At 52.8% G+C, this 19132-nt stretch overlaps 1 protein-coding gene across 1 annotated transcript; it reads right to left on the bottom strand.

Moving 5' to 3' along the window:
• Nucleotides 1-3972: 3972 nt before the first annotated feature.
• Nucleotides 3973-10527, bottom strand: NXNL2 (nucleoredoxin like 2). Its single transcript, XM_037494542.2, has 2 exons — nt 10226-10527; nt 3973-4141 (listed from the first exon to the last, which is right to left on the bottom strand). The coding sequence occupies exons 1-2, from the start codon at nt 10525-10527 to the stop codon at nt 3973-3975; spliced, it is 471 nt and encodes a 156-aa protein (XP_037350439.1).
• Nucleotides 10528-19132: the final 8605 nt, after the last annotated feature.

Genomic DNA, 19132 nt, shown 5'->3' with positions numbered 1-19132 from the left:
CTGCTGCCAGCTCAGGCTTGCGCCTTTCCAAATTTCTCCAGCCTGGAGTGAATAAAACAGGTCCCGTGACTCTCCCTGCTCTTCCCCGCACTTTGGCACTCACTTGTGTAAAATCAAAATCTGTGCTCAGGCGCCTGGAGACTGAGTGAAATCCTGATGACCCACACAAGCCAAGAATAAATCTGCTGATGTGGGACTGAGCCACTTGCCAGCTCCACCCTCACCAGGAAACCACAGCTCCTGCCACGGTCCCTGAGGCCTTAGGAGCCCGTCCTACTGGTCCACACACCCTGGTAACCCAGGCAGCTGCAAGCCCAGACTGGAGGAGGCAGGAAGAGGACCTTGACCCAGAAAAAGAAACACAGGATCTGAGGCTGTCAAGGAACCCAGGGTCTCTCAGGTTTAATCACCCATGGCCTCAGAATTCTGGTCTAATCTGGGAGGCTCCTCCCCCGCGCCCCACAACTCCCAGTCCTGACCTTTTGGAGGCAGTAAGTCAGCACTGGGTTCTTCTAGTTAAACCTGCACCCTCTGGAGCTAACAAATGAATAATAGCGCTCATCACTGTAACAGCCAACAGGCATAGAATGTTCACTGTGTGCCAGACACTGGCCTAAGTTTGCATGTTTTAGTGATCAATTTAATCCCCAATAGCCCATGAGAAGGGAGAGCTAATGTCCCCCGTTTGATGGGAGGATCATGTAGAAATAAAGGACTCACCTGTGGCAGCATGGCTCCATCCTCTCCATCAGCTGAAAGCGAAGCACATCTTTGGAAAATGCAAAACAAACAAAAAGTACGGAGCTGGAAGGGATTATGCGCAGCGAAATAAGCCAGAAAGAAAAAGAAAAATACCGGATGGTTTCACTCATAGAAGGAATGTAGAGGAACCAAATAAGGGATGAGGGAAAAAAATAACTGTAATAAAGTAAAAATCAAAATCAACAGGTAACCACAGGCCAGAGACATTCTGCAGGGGAGGAGGAGGCAGAAGGATCAGGGCAGGGGAGAGAAGAGCACAAGGGACTATGGTGATGGTGCACGGATGAGCTGGTGGTGGGAATTTCACGGGGAAATCATACATTGTACAACAATGAAGGATGATGTAATATATATAAAAAATTTAAAAAAATATTGACACCCTGTCAATGAAAAGCCACCAAGTGCCAACTGTGCAGGTGCGTGGACGACAGGCCAGACGGGCACCGAGACCTGCATCCTGTAGAGGTCTGCAAAAGCAGCTGGCTCATCATCGGAATGGTGAGATCTGGTGCGCAAGGGCTGAAAGAAAATGCACCCAATGGGCAGCCTTATATGTGACTACCTCTGCAAATAACCTAAGTAAAATATTCACAAATTTAATTCCAAAGCTTATTAAAATAATAATAAACCATGGCCAAATGGGATTTATCCCTCAGGAATGCAAGAATAATTCAAATTAGGAGATCTATTAACGTAATTTGCCATACCTATAAGTCAAAGAAGAAAAAACACATAATTACCCGCAGAGCAGCTGAACCGACATAAAAAACCCAGGAACAATTCATGAATATATTTTAAAAAACATTTAACAGTAAGTAGATCTTTTCTTATTATAATTAACAAAAAGTATATCTTAAACCAAAAATAAGTATCAAACTCGATAGTGAAATGCCAGAAATACTCTCATTATGCACATTATGTGTGCTGGTGTGTGACTGTGTGGGTGGACCTTGGACTTCAGCCTCCAGAACCGTGGGAACAAATGCCAGAGATATCTGGTCACAGGGGCCAGAGCCGACCACACCACACGATGCCAAATCCCTCCCAAGTTCCACGGTCAGGTCCGGAAGCTTCTGCCATCCCAGGTCCACAAGAGGGACTCGAGGCTGTGGGGTGAGATGGAAATCACAAGTGCTCACAGGGCAGGATGGCGGGAGGCTGAGGGGCACTGCAAGACTAAAACTCTGATGGTGGTTTATCTCTGCATGACGCGGGGTGCAGGGAAGGAGCCTCCCAGTATAGACAAGAATCCTGAGGTCACGGGTCCCCTGCGAGACCCTTGGCAGCACCTTGGATGTGGTGTTTGTCCTCTTTTTCCACGAGAAGCACGCTTTGCTTCTGTGATGCAAGTGGCGAAGAGCACTTGGAACAGCAGACAGTTATATAGTCCTCTGGAACTAAGAAAAGTCAGTGGCTGGGGATGTTATTAAAGAAAGTGTGTTCTGGTCATAATAATAATGTGAAGAGCTGGGCCACTCTCCTAGCCTGAGTCAGCACAGGGGGAGGAGTTGTGGGCTGGCAGTATGGGAGCAGCTAGAGGGCAGCCTTTGCCCGGGTATCCAAATGCCCACCACACACCATCCTAAGAAGACCCCAGACAGGGCATTACTGCTGCAGCCCCGGGGGGACCATCGTCCCAGGTTCCTGGGGACCAACACTGAGCCTGCTTCCCAGGAGGGCATAGCTTCACCTTGTGAGAAGTCTGTGGCTGTGGTTAACACACACACACACACACACACACACACACACACACATGGTTTGTGGATCTTCCCATTACAGAAGATATCCACTCACCCACCCCAAGGATGTGTGATTTAAAATACTAGAATTAGGGGGCCTCCTTGGTGGTGCAAGGGTTAAAGACACTGCTGTCAAACTATCACCAGCCACTGCAGCACAATTCGATTCCCCACCTGGCCAGGAGCAACCCACATGGTGCAGCAGACCTCTTCTGTCTCACCTGCTCTCCCCTCAGCAGTGTATTTCAGTCAATCCACTTATTCTGTTCCCCACCCTCTCTGGTGAATCCTCTCACCCCCCGCAACCTCTGTTCTTGTATGCATAAATAAATAAATCTTTTAAAAAATAAAAATAAATACTAGAATTAGAGCTATAAAAGTGCATCAACCAAGTGAAGACCTTAAACTTGCATGCTGTGTGTCAATTATATCTCAACAAAGCTAGAAAAAAATACTAGAACTCGGTGAATTCATCACCTCTTATTTGGGGAAGAAAGTTGCATCCCTGTATGACTTAGTTCTGGGCAAACAGTGACCAGGGTAGCCCATCAAATGTGTCTTTAGTCAACCCGCTGACCCAATGACACTGATGTCAGGGTCCAGTGGAAACAAACCGACTGACTGGAGGAGGGAGACTCAGAATGACTGGGCTGGGGGGATGGTGCGGGGTGGGGGCTGTCCTTGAATGAAGCCAGTCTCAGAGTCTCAGCCGCTGGGACCCCCAGTAACTTCCTGCGCTGCATGCAGCCCTGGGTCCTCTCAGGAGAAGCTTGTTTCAAACTCTCAGTCTAGGGACCCAGCACAGCCACCGGGCACCGGGCACCGGGCACCGGGCAGTAGAAGGGTGTCTGGCATTTTAGGATTCCAGGACTGGATCAGGACACCATTGGAAAGCTGTGAGGAAGGCCTTCCTTGTTAGCCAACCAGCAAGAGGCCTTAGATTTTTATCGAAGGGATGTTATCGAGTATTCAATTTCCTCATATGGACACTTGGTTTGCAATGAGAAAGAAGGCAGGCAGAGAGCTCAACGTGGAAACAGGTTTGTTTTTTTATTAAAGCATATAGATTCTTCAAACTACGTGAATAAATACAGCTGCAAAACGTCTCATTAAAATAAATAGATCTCCAGAAATTGTATCAAAAACAAATAATAGTACCTGAAGAACCTGTATAAATATCTATTTTGCATAGATTTCCAATACTCATTATGAACATACTCAAGCTTGTATGGAGGAAATATGCTACAAATTGTAAAAGTAACTGCCAACAAGGAGACCACAGGGACAAAACAGGGTGGGCGTTCTTCCTGAGCAATCGTTTCTTCCTGCCACAATGTTGTGCTTCCACTCTGGAATAATCTGGGCCAGCGTGGACAGAGCAGGGGCTCCCTTCCCCGTGCCTGCGATGCAGCAGGCTGAGACTGCCCCGGCCCAGGTCGTGGGGAGCAGCGGGTAGGGAGACCCTGCCAGGTCAACCTGAGAAGTTCTGAAAGACGCTGGCTGCCTCCACCCAGTTCTGGAAGCAGGCCAGCCCCCGCTCCCGAATCTGCTTCCGCCCCTTGTCAGTGATGACCTCCCCATTCTGCTTCACCACCACCAGCTTGGGGATGGCTGTGATGTTGTACCTGGTCCTCAGCTCACTGCGGAGAGAAGAGGGAGATCGAGGGTCAGCAACAGACAGGAGTGACCGCCCCTCTGAAAGGAAAGGATCTCCTTTGTGCTAGCCCTACAAGGTCCCGGATGTGGCCAGGGCTACCTCCCCCCATGCAAGGAGATCCCTTCCAGACTTTCCTTCTGGCTGCTGCCCATCCTAAGCCAGAGCCATCCTGGGGAAGTGTCCACAGCAAAGGAACTGTCCTGTATCTGTGCTGTCCAGTGCCAGGCACGCAGCCACGGTCACCACTGAGCTACTGAGACGTGGTAGGTGTGCTTGAGGCACTGAATGCCTCACTGTAATTAACTTTAAGTAGCCACATGTACCTACTGGCCACTGTACTGGACAGTGTGATTCTAAACCCGAAATAACCCAATAAATGTCCCGCTCCACATCTCAAGAGAATGGAAAATGCCAAAGACATAGACAATTGTCGCTCAGTATCCGCAGGGGGGCTGGTTCCAGGACCCCTGTTGATACCAAAAGCTGAGGATGCTCAAGTTCCCAAAGGGAGCACCCCACAGTTGCCACCACTACAGCTTCTGCAGAAGGTCCAACCACTCCCCATATGAAATGATCACCCACAGTGAAAAGGACACAGAGACGGCCCTGCTCAAACTGCACTTGCAGCACCAAGACCCACACTGCAGAGCAGATGCCCTGGACTGCGCCTCAAGGCGACCAGTCAAAGGCATCTCCATACAACTGAGTGCTCCAGACCCAGGCTCCGGGTGGGGCTGCACAGGCCTGCGATTCAGGCAAGGTGGTTGACAGATGTGGCCGGGCAAGTCCCTCCCCAGGTAAGCATCCTGCACAACCCCTAAAACTTGAACACCTAAGAAATTCCCTTTCCCCTAATACTTAAAACAAAAACATGAGGACAAAGAAAACAGCCCACATCACTCTTCACAAAGGCTGCAGGGGTGTGATTAAGCTTCGCTGGCAGTTTGGGTAGAGCGATCATTTCTGAGCCTTTACACTGGGCAGTGAGGGTGAGGGGCAAGCAATGCCCACCCCACCAGAAAGAGCCACGGTCCTTCAGCTGGGACTCTGCCATGCAGGAGGCCCTGGAGGGTTTTGGGAGGGCGGTGAGGGGGTCTCCCAGCGGCACTCACACACATCCCTGAGCCCACCAGGGTCCTGAGTCAGTACCCAAACCCCTGACAGGTTCCTGACACTGTCACCACTGGCCTGAGGACCAGGTGTGAGCAGTGGTGTAAAGCAGCAGGGTCTTCGAGTGTGGGGACCCGGGCCAGTAACAGCAGCAGCAGGTGTATCCCCAGAACTCGTCAGAAATGCAGCCTCTCCTTCCCAACAGTGGGAGTGGAACAGGAGACGCCTCTGGATTGATGCTTGCTCGAGTGTGCCACCCCACTCTCCCAGACTTTCTGCACCCCTCCAGGGATGGGGAGCGGAGAGAGCAGGCCAGAAGGGAAACTCTCCAGACAGCTCGGGCAATGAGGCCTGGGGCTGCTGCTCAGCATCCATAACCCTCCTTGCTAACCTGCCCCCCGCCCCCACTTGCTGGTGTTAACTAGCGGTGTGACTTGTTAACCTCCCCACCAGTTCCTGCATCTGCACCTGTACCTGAGAGGACCTCCTGCGATTAATGTAAGAAATAACTAATAAGCTTAGCTAAGAGCTTGGCAACAAGAAGTCATCAAAAACACTGGCTTTCTTGTTAGTCGGAAGGATCCACCCCAAATCCAGTCATCACAGTTTTTGACCCATGGCTGTACTAACCAGCACAGGTCCTACAAGACTCCATGGGGAGCCTGCCTCTGTGCCAGGAAGGAAGGGGTGAGGATGCACAGCCCGAGACATAGCAACCACACTGCCACCATGAGGGAGATGGATGTGCCAGGCAGCCTGCCAGGGCTGCAGCCTGAGCATGAAGCAGACATGGCAGAATGCAGGGCCAAGAAACTGTGTCTCCTTGTCCCCCTCAAAACCAGCTCCTGGCCATGGGGTGTGTCTGCTAAGCCTATCAGTAACCTTTATTGTTTACATGATGAGCTGCTGTTGTTTTCATCACTGGCAGCATTAAATCAAGCTCTGACTGGTAGGGAGATGACAGGCAAGGGCATTGAGAGGGGAGGAGGTTCAGCACATTTCTTTGCTCCAGTGGCTCTTCAAAGAGTCGCACCATAGGGGAGCGCAATTCCCCACCCTGGCAGCCTCTGCCTGGGGACTCCTGTAGCCTTGGAGCTGCAGGTTCCCCGAAGTCATCTCCATCCCCTCTGGGTGCTGTGCTGTGTCCAGAGAGAGCGGCACACCTTGCAAAGGAGAGGGCCTTGTCTCTGAGCACAATGACAGTTGCCGGAACTCCAGTCCTCTTGACCATTTCTCGGAAGTCTGAGGGCTCACTCCCCTCACACACTACCCTTGGTGCTGCGTGATGCTGGCGCCTCCCTGCATTTCAGGCAGCAAGTCCTTGTCCTTGGTACAGTCTCTTCTGGGTTGCCATGGCAACTTCTGGCTCCAATTTTTCCATCTCGGCCAAGGCTGCTCCTGAGCAACTCTTCCTACTTGTGTCACCCATCCGTCAGGCCTCCTGCAGGTGCCCAAACCCTGAACAATGTTTGTTCCAAACTTAAGGACTGTCAACTTAACACACATTCCTACTCTGGGGGGTTGGCGGGGCACTTGGGCTGTGGCTATGATGGGTCAGAAATGCACTCAGCATCCCAGGGGCATGGAGGAGGAGGAGGTGGAGGAGGAGCTGCCCAGCAGAGAGGCAGGGCTCCGGGGCAGGGGCTGGAGCACGTGTGTGCTCACCCTTCAGACACATGGAAAAGCATGGAGTGCACTGGAACATGAGTTGTCCGGTCTGTTTAGAACGATGGAAAGGGGCCAGCCAGAGACTGGGATGGGAGGCAAGTGTGGGCCAAACCCTGGCTTGGGAGGTGGAGGCAGATGGGGACCGAACCCTGGGTACAGCGGTGACCACTGGAGAGTTGGGGACCTGGGGAGAAAGGCTTGTCCTTGATGAGAAGGGGAGAGTTCAGGAACGAGAGTCCAGGGGTGGTGGCTCCAAGGCCCAGGCATCTGCTAGACTATGCTAGTGGTCCATGGCGCACATGAAGGAGGTAATCATGAGTAGGAGATTGGAGGGCCAGACTCAGAGGTTCCTCCACCTGACCGGGACTGTCAGGTCATGAGGCCCCAGGTGGGACATGAACCGGAGAAAGGGAGGGAATAGGGGGAGAGTGGGGAAGCTTAGCACACACAGGACTCGGCACTCCAGGGACCCTTCTCTACACAAGAAAGGAAGACGTGCCAGTTCTTTGCCATCAATTGAACCTGCCACCCAGAGGTTGAGGAGCTCCATCCAGAGGGTGCTTGGGGGTGGGGGTCATCAGAGCCAGGCAGGCAGGAGGGGGGCTCATGCCAGGCATCCTTGGGCTCTGCCAAGGTTCCAGAGCCCAAGCGGGTACCAGCGTTGTTAAGAAGCAACCACAATATCATGTATATTGTCACCCCGAGGGCTCACAAGCCCAGCAGCAGCACAGAAATTCCTTGATTCTGGGCCTTGTAACAGAGGAAGGGAAGATGGGCAGGATGGGAGCTCAGGCCCCCCACACCCCACGGCACCTGGACAGGGACCTGGGAGCTGGTCGTGTGCCCACTCCACCGCCAGCTTCAGGGGTCAGCAAACACCTGCCTCCCCAGGCAGAAAAGCACCCTTGTCACTGCCTTGCATGGGGGAGGCACTGGAAACTCAAGATCTCTGCAACCTGGAAGACAAGGTGAGAGGTTCTGGGCATTTCCTTCCCACCACTGCCTCTAGCCTTGCCCAGGGAATCCCTGGGAGACTCCGTGGGGTACCTCCCACAGCATCCCTGTTTCTCCTCTCCAGGCTCAGGCAGGTCAGCAGGAATCCAGTGGAGAGTGGATGATGGGAAGGTGCATTCCAGTCACTGCAGAGGGAAGGCAGCAGGGGTCCCCCACCATGAAGGACAAAGCAGGGCTGGCCTCCCAAGGCACCAAGCAGAGTCAGCTTCCAGGCACAGGAGGAGTCACCTAAAGGCCACCTGGGCGCTTCCTATATCCCGTGGCTCTTGGTGGCCACTATTTCTCATTTATTCATGTCCTAGTCCACAGATCTAGGCTGGGGTAAGCAGAATCTAGGGCATAGCTCCAAGAATTCCCACAGAGGAGCCCATTTCCTAACTTGCGAATAGCAATGACAGGGTCAAGGGGGAGGGACAATGAACTTCCCCAAAGAAACCGCCACAATGGATTCCTCAACAGAACAGATGGTCCTGAGCCAGGAGGCTTGGCCTCTGCACCTCTGTGGCACATCTGGGAAAGAGGACACAGACAAAACCCCGACCCACAGCTCGAGCTCCTAGTCAGTGCCATCCTCACCCAGTTTACACTCAGTATTAATTACCTACGTAACCGCTGAGTAAATTCCAGAGTGAACCCCAGTGTGGGCTCTGCCCAGGGCTGAGATCTGTGCCCGATTAAAACAGGGCCACGCCTTTTCACTTTCAAAACTAACTGCTCCCATTCAAAAGCTGTGTGTCACGAGTGCTAAGGAAATCAAAACTCATTTTTCAGCCACCACTGGCCATGACACTCTAAGGAGTCCTGTGGCCCCTTAAGCCGTGGCCACTCAGATTAGCCCCGTCCAGGGCCCAGACAACCAGGGAAACAGGCGCCCTCCCCCGGGCCTGGCCTCTCCTCCCTCAGCATCACCCAGAGTAGAAGAGCTCACGCTGGGAAGACTTACTCTTCATGGAACTCCCCCAAATTAGCTTCTATTCTTAATTGTCTAGAAGGAAAGTTGTGTCCAGATAATGCATTGGGGAGAGGGGGTGGAGAACAGAGGCCACAATTCTCCCTGGAGAAATGCAGTGCTCGCACCCTATAAAGCAGACCCAGAAATTCGCCTCTGAAACGTTAGGGGTGCGGCAGAATAACGTGCTTGTGCGGTGTAACTTAGACTGAAGCCTAAACACTTCCGCCCAGGAGACCTGAGATGCCCACACTCAGCACCAGCGCCCTCCTGCCCTGCCAGCCTTCCCTGGAGTCTTCCACACGCCCCCTCCCCCGCACGTGCTCCTGCTCTTCCTCTTCCCATCCCTCCTCACACCGTCTCCCTCCCCATCCCCATGCCCCCCTCCTCCTCTCCCCTCTCCTCCTTACCCGGTGCCCCCTCCCTTCCCCTCCTTCCCAAATGCTCCCCCTTCTTACCTTCTCCCTCCTCTCCCCACCCTCCCACCTCCCTCAACCTCCTCCTGGTCCCTCCCCAGTCCTCCCTCACCCTCCCATTTCCCTTCTGCTTCCCACCTTCTCCCCCCCCCTCTTGAACCCCGGCAGTTAGTAAAACACTCGGGCCAATTTCTAATACATTCACAATCTCCAAGATCCAACCAAGCCAAGAGCCCTGCAACGCCATGTCTTTGCTAAGGTAAGGGGAGGAGACCCTCAGAGAGAAAGGATTTTTGTCTCTGCAAGAGCCCAGGAACCTGGTTCTTGCTACATGTGCAGGAGCACAGAGTGATCTCACAGTTAGGAAATTCCAGTCATTGGCAGCATAAATTAAGCTGCGGTGGTGGCCAACCAGAGCCCGGGACCCACCCGCACTGGGGACCTGACCCTTCCTCCCAGGGTATAACCCCAGCTCCTCACCTGCTGGCCCAGGTCAGCACTCAGACTCTCCTGAGTCTCCCTCGCCTGCTTGGCAGACTCAAGGTTGAGGCCGCCCCTGTGCCTGTGCCTCACCCCACACACCAAACTCAAAGGAGGAAACCAAGGGGTGGACCCCCCAGTCTAGAGGTCCTCGGCTCGGTCCACAGACGGCAGCATCAGCATCACCAGAGCTGCTTGGAAATGCAGATTCCTGCAGTCAGAGATCCACCCGTGCAGGGGCCAGTGCGGGGCTCACCAGCGGGCCCGGAGATGCCCTGGGAGCGCAGATGCCCCTCGCCCGCGCACTCCCAGAGCCTGCCCAGGAGGCTGAAGCGGACACTACACTGTGCCTGCGCGGGTGGGCCACCTCCGGGGCCAGGGCCCTCCCGGAGAGGCGCAGGGACACGGGCCGCCCCCCGTCCCCACTCACTGCCGGCAGGGGTCGTGGAAGGGCAGCGCCAGCCAGGCGCCGTGCAGCTCGCTCATGAAGCCCCGCATCTCCTGCGCGCTGCCGTCGGCCGACACGAAGACCACCTCGAAGGGCGCGGGCGGCCGCGCCTCGTCCACCAGAGCCGTGTAGAAGTCGCAGAGCAGCGGCGTGAAGTCGCGAGACGGCGCGCACCGGCCGGCCGCGAAGTACAGCGCCACCACCTTGTTCTGCAGCGCCGCCTCGGCCTCCACCGCCCGGCCGTCCCGGGTCACCAGGAGCCGCCCGCCCAGCACGTCCACCATGGCCGGCGGAGCACCAGGACACCTGCGGGGGACGGCGGCCTGCGGGGAGAGTGGGTGGGAGGGTGTGGCGGGCGCGGCCGCAGGGACACCTGGAGAGCGGGGGAGCCGGGGGGGAGTGGCCGAGCGCGGCACCTGGAAACCTGCGGGGGAGGGACACCTGCGGGGTGACAAGGCAGCGGCGAAGGCGGGCGCGGGCCGCTTGTGAAGGACGGGCACCTGCCCGAGATGCACCCCTAAGGCTCCCCTGCAGGCAGCGCTGGGCGCCGGGGAGCTGCAGGACTTGCGCCGCAGCTTGCGCCAGGGTGTCCGCGTGGGGGTCGGGAGACGCTCACAGGCACCGGTGAGCCCAGGCGCAGCGGCGGCGGAGAAAGCGCAGCCACCGCCCCGCCCCGGCGCCAGCCCCCGGCGCCGCGCCCCGCCCCGCCCGCCCGCCCGCCTCGGGGACCCTCGCCGCGCGCCCCCACCCGCGCCGCCGCCGCGCCGCTCCCCCCGCCCGGCCGCGCACCCCCGTCGGCCAGGCTCTCCCGCTCGCTCTAAGGCCTGGGCTTGCCCTTCGCCCCTGAGCTTCGCCCCGGGCGCCACGCCCGGAAACCTCGCCCCGCTCCGAGCCTTCACCAGCGCTCCTCCGACAGCGGCCTCGGCTCCCAGTTTACCCCCAAGTTCCTCCCACCCCGTCCCGCGTCCGGCCATCCTGCCCCGGGGTCTTGCCGCCAACTCCCCAGTGCGCTGGAACCTGAACCCCCGCTGGGAACTCTAGGGGAATTAAGAGAGGAGGAGGGGCTGGTAAGGGAGGTTCTAGCGGGAGGGGCATCTGAAGGCGATGGGGGACCTGAGCTCCACCCAGGCTGGGGAAGTCTTTGGAATTTGGGGGGAAATTGAAGGTGGTTCTTGAAGAACGCTTAATTTGGAGAGCCAGAATATTCGTGTGCCAAAAGTATTCAGAGGACCTGGATTCAATTCTAGTTCAGGTCCCTGCCTCCCTGCAAGGGGAGTTGGGGGTGCGGCAGCTGAGCACCGCGTGGGGTGCAGAATTTAAGGGAAGTAGCGCTCAAAAAATCAAGAACTAATATTCGGAATGCAATATTTTATTTTTTTAAGATTTATTTATGTATACAAGAACTAGGGTACAGGCCAGAGGTGTGGGGGGTAAGAAGATTCACCAGACAGAGTGGGGTACAGAACAGGCAGATTGTCAGAAATACACTGCTGTGGGGAGCAGCGGGAGAGACAGGAGAGGTCTGCTGCGGCATGTGGGCTACTCGGCTGAGGGCAACTTCATAGTGAGACACAGGGCAAGCTAGAAATTAGGCAGTTTTAGGGACAGTGCAGGAGGGGACCTCTGAAGAATTTAGGGAGGCTTCAGAGATAAGGACAAGCAAGGGAAAGTAACCCATTCCACTAGGAAAAACAAACATCCCAGCACCAAGGACAACATTGTTAACGCTGGTCCTGGTTTCCTTCAGGTGGTAAAGGGAGGCGGAGATTGGAGAAATAGAGAGTAGTTTAATTTATGGTCACATTAGAAGGGCAGCTGTTTAACCTCATCGCAGGGATGCCCATCCAGAGGACTGGGCCATAAATTTAAAGATGCAACAAATGGGGAAAGAGAAAGCTGTTAGATAAGGAATGTGAAGATCCCCCACTCAGTAGCAAATTGAGTGAGACAGCCGAGAACTAACCAATCACAGAGAGACTGGTGGAGCTTTAGAATAATTAGGGAAAGAAGGTCTATATTCCCTGAGACACGACTCCACTTTGGCTTCCTTGCCCCTCCCTGGCCTGGTTCCCTGGCCTGGGAGTCCCACTTTATTTCTGCTCCTTTACTCCTCAATAAAATTTTTCTTTCTCTAAACAAACTGCCTCTTCTCGTTGCTCGCCTGAGCGTCTGCGAAGTTCCTGCTGCGGCTTCGTGAGACACCAACCCGTGGGGGTCTAGTGGCTGGGGCTCAGCGCTGCCCTGCAGCCTGGGATCCGTTCCTGGCTGGGAGACTAGGCCTGACAATTCCGGTATCAATAGGTTGTGTCTTAACCCCTTGCGCCACCAGGGAGGCCCTCGAATGCAGTATTTAAAAAATTCCAAATTAATGAAAAAGAGTTAATGAACAAAGCAACAAAATACGCACATGAGGAAAAAGAGGACAGGGCCCACACTGTCCTCAGACGCCCACCACATTCACCTCTCCCTGCGTCCCTACCTCCTGGCCTGGGCAGGCTATGTTCCAGGGAGGACAGACCCGTGGATGAGGAAATAGAGCCTGCATGCCGTGGGGAGGAAGGAAAGTTGCAGGGGGTGGCGCCACTTAAATTGGGGTAGGAGGTGCGAAAGCAGGAGCGTCTGGGAGGTGGCTGCACGCCTGCTGGTCCCCGGCCCATCTTTCCCCTTACAGGAAATGCACGCGCTGACAAGGGTCGTTAGCCGCTCTACCTGTCCTGGCAATGGTGGGGGCATGCCCAGCCGCGCCAGAGCTAGGTGCAAATTCTGTTGCAGGAGTAATGCTGCTCCAGGGAGCCTGCTGCCAGAGCTTCAATTTACTGTCCTCTTCAAAGTTTAGGGGAATTTGTAGAACTAGAGAAGAATGAGTTGTGAAAGCAGTATAAATCTTACATGCAGAGAGACCCCTGATTTGTCAAATGTCAGAAATAAGATGAACAGAATGTAGCTGAACTCTGAATATCATCAAGACTGTATTTCGAACTGTTTTGACCTTTTTTTCTTTTATCACAACAGTGAATGGAGTCGAGAATATTCCTTTGGGGGACAATGCCACACTATCACAGAATTCCCAATGATTTTTTAAAGATTTATTTATGTATACAAGAACAGGGGTGTAGGCGGCGAGAGGATTCACCAGAGACAGAGTAGGGAGCAAAACAGGCAGATCTACTCTCATACACTGCAGAGTGGAGCAGCAGGCCAGGCAGGAGAGATCTGCTGTGCCATGTGGGTAGCTCCTGGCCAGGGATCGAACTCCAGGATAACTTCATAGTGCTGATGTTGCAGAAATAAATTCTAGCCTTTTACCCAGGCCGGGGAAGAACAAGCGGTACTTTCGGAATGGTGAGGCCAGGAAAGCTCTATTACTCATGCATGAGGTCTCAGACCTGGGTAGTCCCATTAGGTCTGAGCACTGGTCTAGAGACAAAGAATTTCTTTGTCATCAACACATAAACCACCTTACATTGATAAAGTTGGTTAGTTAGCATACAAATTCTTGACTCAGGAAAAGGGGAATGATGCAGATCTTCCAGGATGACCTGGGAGATTAATCAGCCTAGCAGGCTGCCAGACCTTGTTTAGATATGCTTATTAAGGAAGCAAACTTGTTATTTACTTTACATTTCCAGGTCAATGACTCTTTAACAGGGAAAGATTTCTTTTTCTTAGCAGTTCCCTTTCACTGAGACTTAATCCCTTATCCCCAGGGAGGCTCTCCCAATGATTTCTAGCAACACTACCTGCCGCATTGTGCAGAGGAGTGGGGAGGGGAAAGGTGTCTGTTCTGAAACAGCAGCTCACTCAGGGAGATGGTGAAACCAGGGCTCTCCAGGGAGCAGGCAGGAGTAAGCACAGTGGAGGTGAGGCACGTGGGGCATAGTGGGGGTGGGCTGGGTAGGCATCCTCCTCACTAGGGACCCTCCTCCTGGGGCCTCCTTCCTGAATGGAAGGAAGGGGACCTTGCCCTCAGGGAGCTCTCATGCTGCACCAGCATTCTCAAGCAGTCTTCAAAGCCCTTTCTGCTGCCTGGGTGCTGTCATTCCCCTCCAACCTCATTCCACTGGTGGCACCTTAAGGAGAGGGGGACAAATGTCACAGAGGCAGAGGAAGCCCAGCACCCTGTCCTGCTTCTGCTGGAACCAGGTCTGCATGTTTCCCTCACAGGAACAGGTGCAGGTAGAGCCTCAGAAACAGGGTAAGGTGAGTCCCGGGGGGTGGACACCATCCATGCAACTTCCTTCTTGGGCATCAGCTAATCAGCTTTATACCAGGGCTAATGATGGCTTATTTGGACAGAGCTGGGCCCATGAGGGTCTCCCAAGACCTGCCCTCCTTCCCCGAGACTCCTCTCCTTAAGCCCTATGAAGTCTGTAGTGACATTTATTCTACCCTGGCACCCATTCCCCACCTCAATTAAGGGCAGTGGCTTCTGCCTTTCCTTCTAGAATTACGGTTCTGGCAGACTCTCCTTGACCAAACTTTAGACAGGCCCATTAGTCCTGTGGGTTCCTATGAGATGGCCACTCATGGGCAACTGTGACCTATTTGCTATCTGCAAATCACATCAGAGCATTCCTTGACTGCCTACAGAGAATAGCCCGTGTCACGAGACAGGCCTGGGGACACCTAGGCCACCGCTGACCTGATTACGTGACTATCTCCATGGTGGTCTCAGGATAACTCTGCCTGTGATAACATCAACACATAAATTTTCCTGACACGAATGTTTCTTGATGTATAGTCACAATGTCCCCTTCTGTTCCTCGTAACCCCTTGTCCCCCGGACCTTATTCCTCATACCATTGTCGCATGATCAGCTTATACTAGCTTGTGTGCGCTCAATAAACGGCACAGGAACTTAAGCCCAAGTAGCAGAATAGCCTCGCAAACCTGCTCCACGACTGCTGTGTCCCTCTTCACATTCCTGTTGCCACAAGTCCTCCTGGGGCTTGTCCTTGTGTTAGGGAGAAAAGGATGTCCTAGAGCTAATTCCATCCAGGCTTTGTGGACTCCACCCCCACCCCAGGCCAAAGCCAAAGACACTGGGAACTCCAAATCCCATCACCACCAAAGGGAAGGTGGCTGGGACCTGAGGGTGGGGTTAAGCAGCCAGGTTGGTATAAAGCCAGACATGTGGGCTTTGGAGGGGTCCCCCATTTTGGCTCTCCGCCAGCTCCCAGCGTCCGGCCAGCTCTGAGAGTGCCTTTGGGTTTCCAGGTCGGCGGATCGGGTAGGACGCATTAAAGACTTGATTTCCCTATTTTCTCCCTGAGTTGTACATTTTCCTTATTTCCTTTTCCCTTGTAAATAAACCTGTTATTAACCTTTTGTGTGTTCCTGTAGTGGAGCATTAATAATCCCTTTTAAGCGCGCGGGTGAGGACCCACAGCTAGGCAACCCGTTCAATATCGGAGCTGCCCTATAACAGCTGGCGCCCAACGTGGTTTCCAAGCTTCACCCGTGGTTGACCAGCCCAAAGTAATTTTTCTTGCGTTGGTCACCATAAAGCGCACTAGGTCTGCAGGACTCGCAGTGAAAATCTTTGGTTCACGTCTTGAAAAGTCTGTTTTTTTCCCCCCACGCATACGGCTCTTGTGGGTGTGGTTTTGACCCAAACGTGGCCTCAACCATAAGTCCCTTGTAAGCGCGCGGGTGAGGACCCACAGCCAGGCAACCCATTCAATATCGGGGCTGCCCTAGAACACTTGGACCCCATCTTCAGCCTCTAAAGAACCCTGCGAAGTTATTCCCCTCCCTTGAAGAGATGCCCATGGCCTGCCCTCAGCAAAACTCCTGTTAAATTGGTTTAGCAGAATCCCTACCTTGATGTCTCCTCTTAGTGGTTTTCCAGCTGCACACCCGTGGCCAGGAATCACAGATTTTCTTGAGTTAGGAGTTGAGGTCAGCTTTGTCCTACTGCAACAGCACTAATAAAATCTATCACCTTAAATGAGTGTCATGCTTTATTTCTCTTGAGCATTTGGCTGACACCCACAGGTAAACCTTATCTGGTCTCAAGGTTTACCTCCTCTCACTACGAGGGCAAGGGCATCCAGTTGGTGAGGTTTTTCTTCCTGGTTTGTAGAGGCCAACTTTCTCTGTCCTCACATGGGGCAGGGAGGGTGGGGGGACAGATCACCTGCAGGTGGGAGAGTGCTTTGTCCCCTTCTTACAAGGGCCTCGGTCCTACTGGATTAGGGCCCCACCATAATGATCTATATGATCTCGGGGCATATGATCTATAATTAAGATATTTGGTCTTCATCTTGGTTCTGGCACAGAGATGCTAAAACCCTTCGAATTTCCTGTGATGAAATAAAGGAGTTAATGAGTAACTTTTGGAAGCACCTGAGGCTGGGGCTGGGCGCCAGAGAACCAACCATGTGGCTAGGGAGCTGGAACTTCAGTCCCACCCCCAGCCTCCCAGGAGAGGAGAGGGGCTAGCTCCCAAAGCTAAAACTTAAGCACGATTTAAGATTCATGCGATGTAATGAAGCCTCCATGAGAACCCAAAAGGACATGGTGCAGAGTTTCCCGTTTGGCTAACACAAGGAGATTCAGGGAGAATGGGGCAGCTGGAGGGGGCATGGAAGCTCCCTGCCCTGTCTCACCCTCCTTGCCCTGTGCATCTCCCTCTGGCTGTTCCTGAATTATATCCCTTACAATAAACTGGCAATCCACCCAATTCTCTGGGCTTGATGAAGAAGGAGCTCTGGGAGAGGCAGGAGAAAGGATTGTTGGAACAGCAGCTGCACAGTCAAAGCCACATGCCCCAGCAGGACAGGAAAGAGAACTGCTCACTTGATAGAGTGGCCAGCAACTCACAGGAAGGGGGACCCTGGTCTCTAGGCCAACAAGTCCTGGGCCCTGGAACTCCCACCTGTGGCCCACGCCCTTAAGTCAGGAAGACTTTTTTTCTATCCTTTTTATAAAAAGATTTATTTATTTATGCATACAATAACTGTGGTGTAGGCCAGCGGTGCAGGGGGTGACAGGATTCACCAGAGATAGAGTGGGGAACAGAACAGGCAGACTGACTGAAACACAATGCTGAGGGGAGCAGCGGGTGAGACAGGAGAGGTCTGCTGTGCCATGTGGGTCAGCTCCCTGGCTGGACATCGAACTCTTGCTGCTGTGGCTGGCGACGGCTTGACAGCGCTGAAACTTTAACCCCCTGTGCCACCAGAAAGGCCCCTAGAAACACTTGATTCATTCTTTTTCCAAATCCCAAAGTTGGTGTTTCTCAAAGACATGACAAGCCCTTTCAATGGATAAGCTGTCCACATTATTACAGCTGTTGTAAACTGCTCATCATTTTCTTTCTTACAGAAAAGCACATTTATCTGCCTGTGGCTAAGCCTGAAGTTGCTACATCTGAAGACAGTGTCCCTCGATGGACAGGACAGAGGCATCCACTAGGACCTCAGCCTCCATGGGGACAGTTCTCCGGCTGATCCACACTTATACACACTTGCCCGAACACACTTCTTTATGGCACGGCCACTCCCTAGGGGCTTCACGGGCTTCTACGCCACTTCAAGGGACACTGATGAAGCCTGGTCCGCCCCGTATAAACTTCTCCCCCAAGTTTTCACTGAACCATTTTGACAGCCACTCATTACTCTCTTGATCCTTCACTTCATCATGTTGTAAATGACAATTTCTAATTCTATCCTCTGTGCTGGGATTTTCCTTTAGATGGTCATTCCCTCCTCCTTTGTTTCCCAGAGGGCAGTTCATGAAGAAAAAGTGGACACAATGGTGAATATTACTGATTCTCAAGATGAGTTGGTGTCCAGCAACCTGAGCCAGTGCATTTTATTAAGTGTTAATATGACCTAATATTATGTTTTAATCCATTACAGTATTTTTTTTCTAGGACTCAAACTAATTCTTGAACCAGTGGAACCCCTTTCCAGTGGCTGCTATGTCATTTTCAAGTGACCCTGTTTTCTAGCACAAAAGGTGGCCCAGGTTCATCAGGAAGAGTTCATATTATAGGTGTTACCACTCAAGTTAATGGTGTTGAAGGTGTCCCCGGCTCTGGGGGACCCATGTTCCCAAGTGTTCCCATGCACAGAGCTAGGAAACATAGACACTGTAAGAGAAAAATCAATCCAGAGCTTGTTCTGATATTCCTAAGTGCAGACTTTAGAGGCTTTAAGATTTTTTATTTCATCTGTTCCAACTTCTTTTGTGAAATAAAATTTTGTTCCAGTAAAGAATTAACCATTTACTTTATTATGCAGTATAAATTTAGTTGTTTAAAAAGAACTACTAGTATTACTACTAAGTCACCTGAATGGTTTTATGAGTTTCCCACCCAATTAAAATGATTTTAGTAACCCTTCACTCACCTCCTGTTCCCCACACCTTCCCTCAGTCTGGGGTAAGCCCCAGTCATGCAGCAGCATGGAACAGAAACAGGCAGCACAGCAGGTGTCCACAGCTACCATGAGAGAATCCCCCAGGCCACCCCTGCTCAGGAGCAGCCTCACCTTATGAGACTGGACTCGGAGACAGTCTGCTCATTGTTTTCCAGACCAATTCTATCATATAGAGATGGCCTATCCCTGAAGGCTTGTTATACATGCCTACAAAACTATCTTGGCCAGCCTTTTTAATTTCAGTTCTTTAACTAGGCTGTTAACTATAAATTCTACTTGTTTAATAGCAAGAGGTCTATTCAGGTTTATTTCTTTTTTTTTTTTTTTAGAATTATTTTATTTATTCATACAAACACTGGGTACAGTCAGAAGCGCAGGAGGGTGAAAGAATTCACCAGAGCCAGAGCGGGGAACAGAACAGGCAGACTGACAAAATATACCGCTGAGGGGAGCAGCGGGCACTGCAGGAGAGGTCTGTCGCGCCATGTGGGACCCTTGCCGG

Source organism: Talpa occidentalis, unplaced genomic scaffold (genome assembly GCF_014898055.3).
Source record: "Talpa occidentalis isolate TD23 unplaced genomic scaffold, MPIMG_talOcc4v2.1 talOcc4.7, whole genome shotgun sequence".
NCBI lineage: Eukaryota > Metazoa > Chordata > Mammalia > Eulipotyphla > Talpidae > Talpa > Talpa occidentalis.
This window is presented reverse-complemented; position numbering and strand designations above follow the sequence as displayed.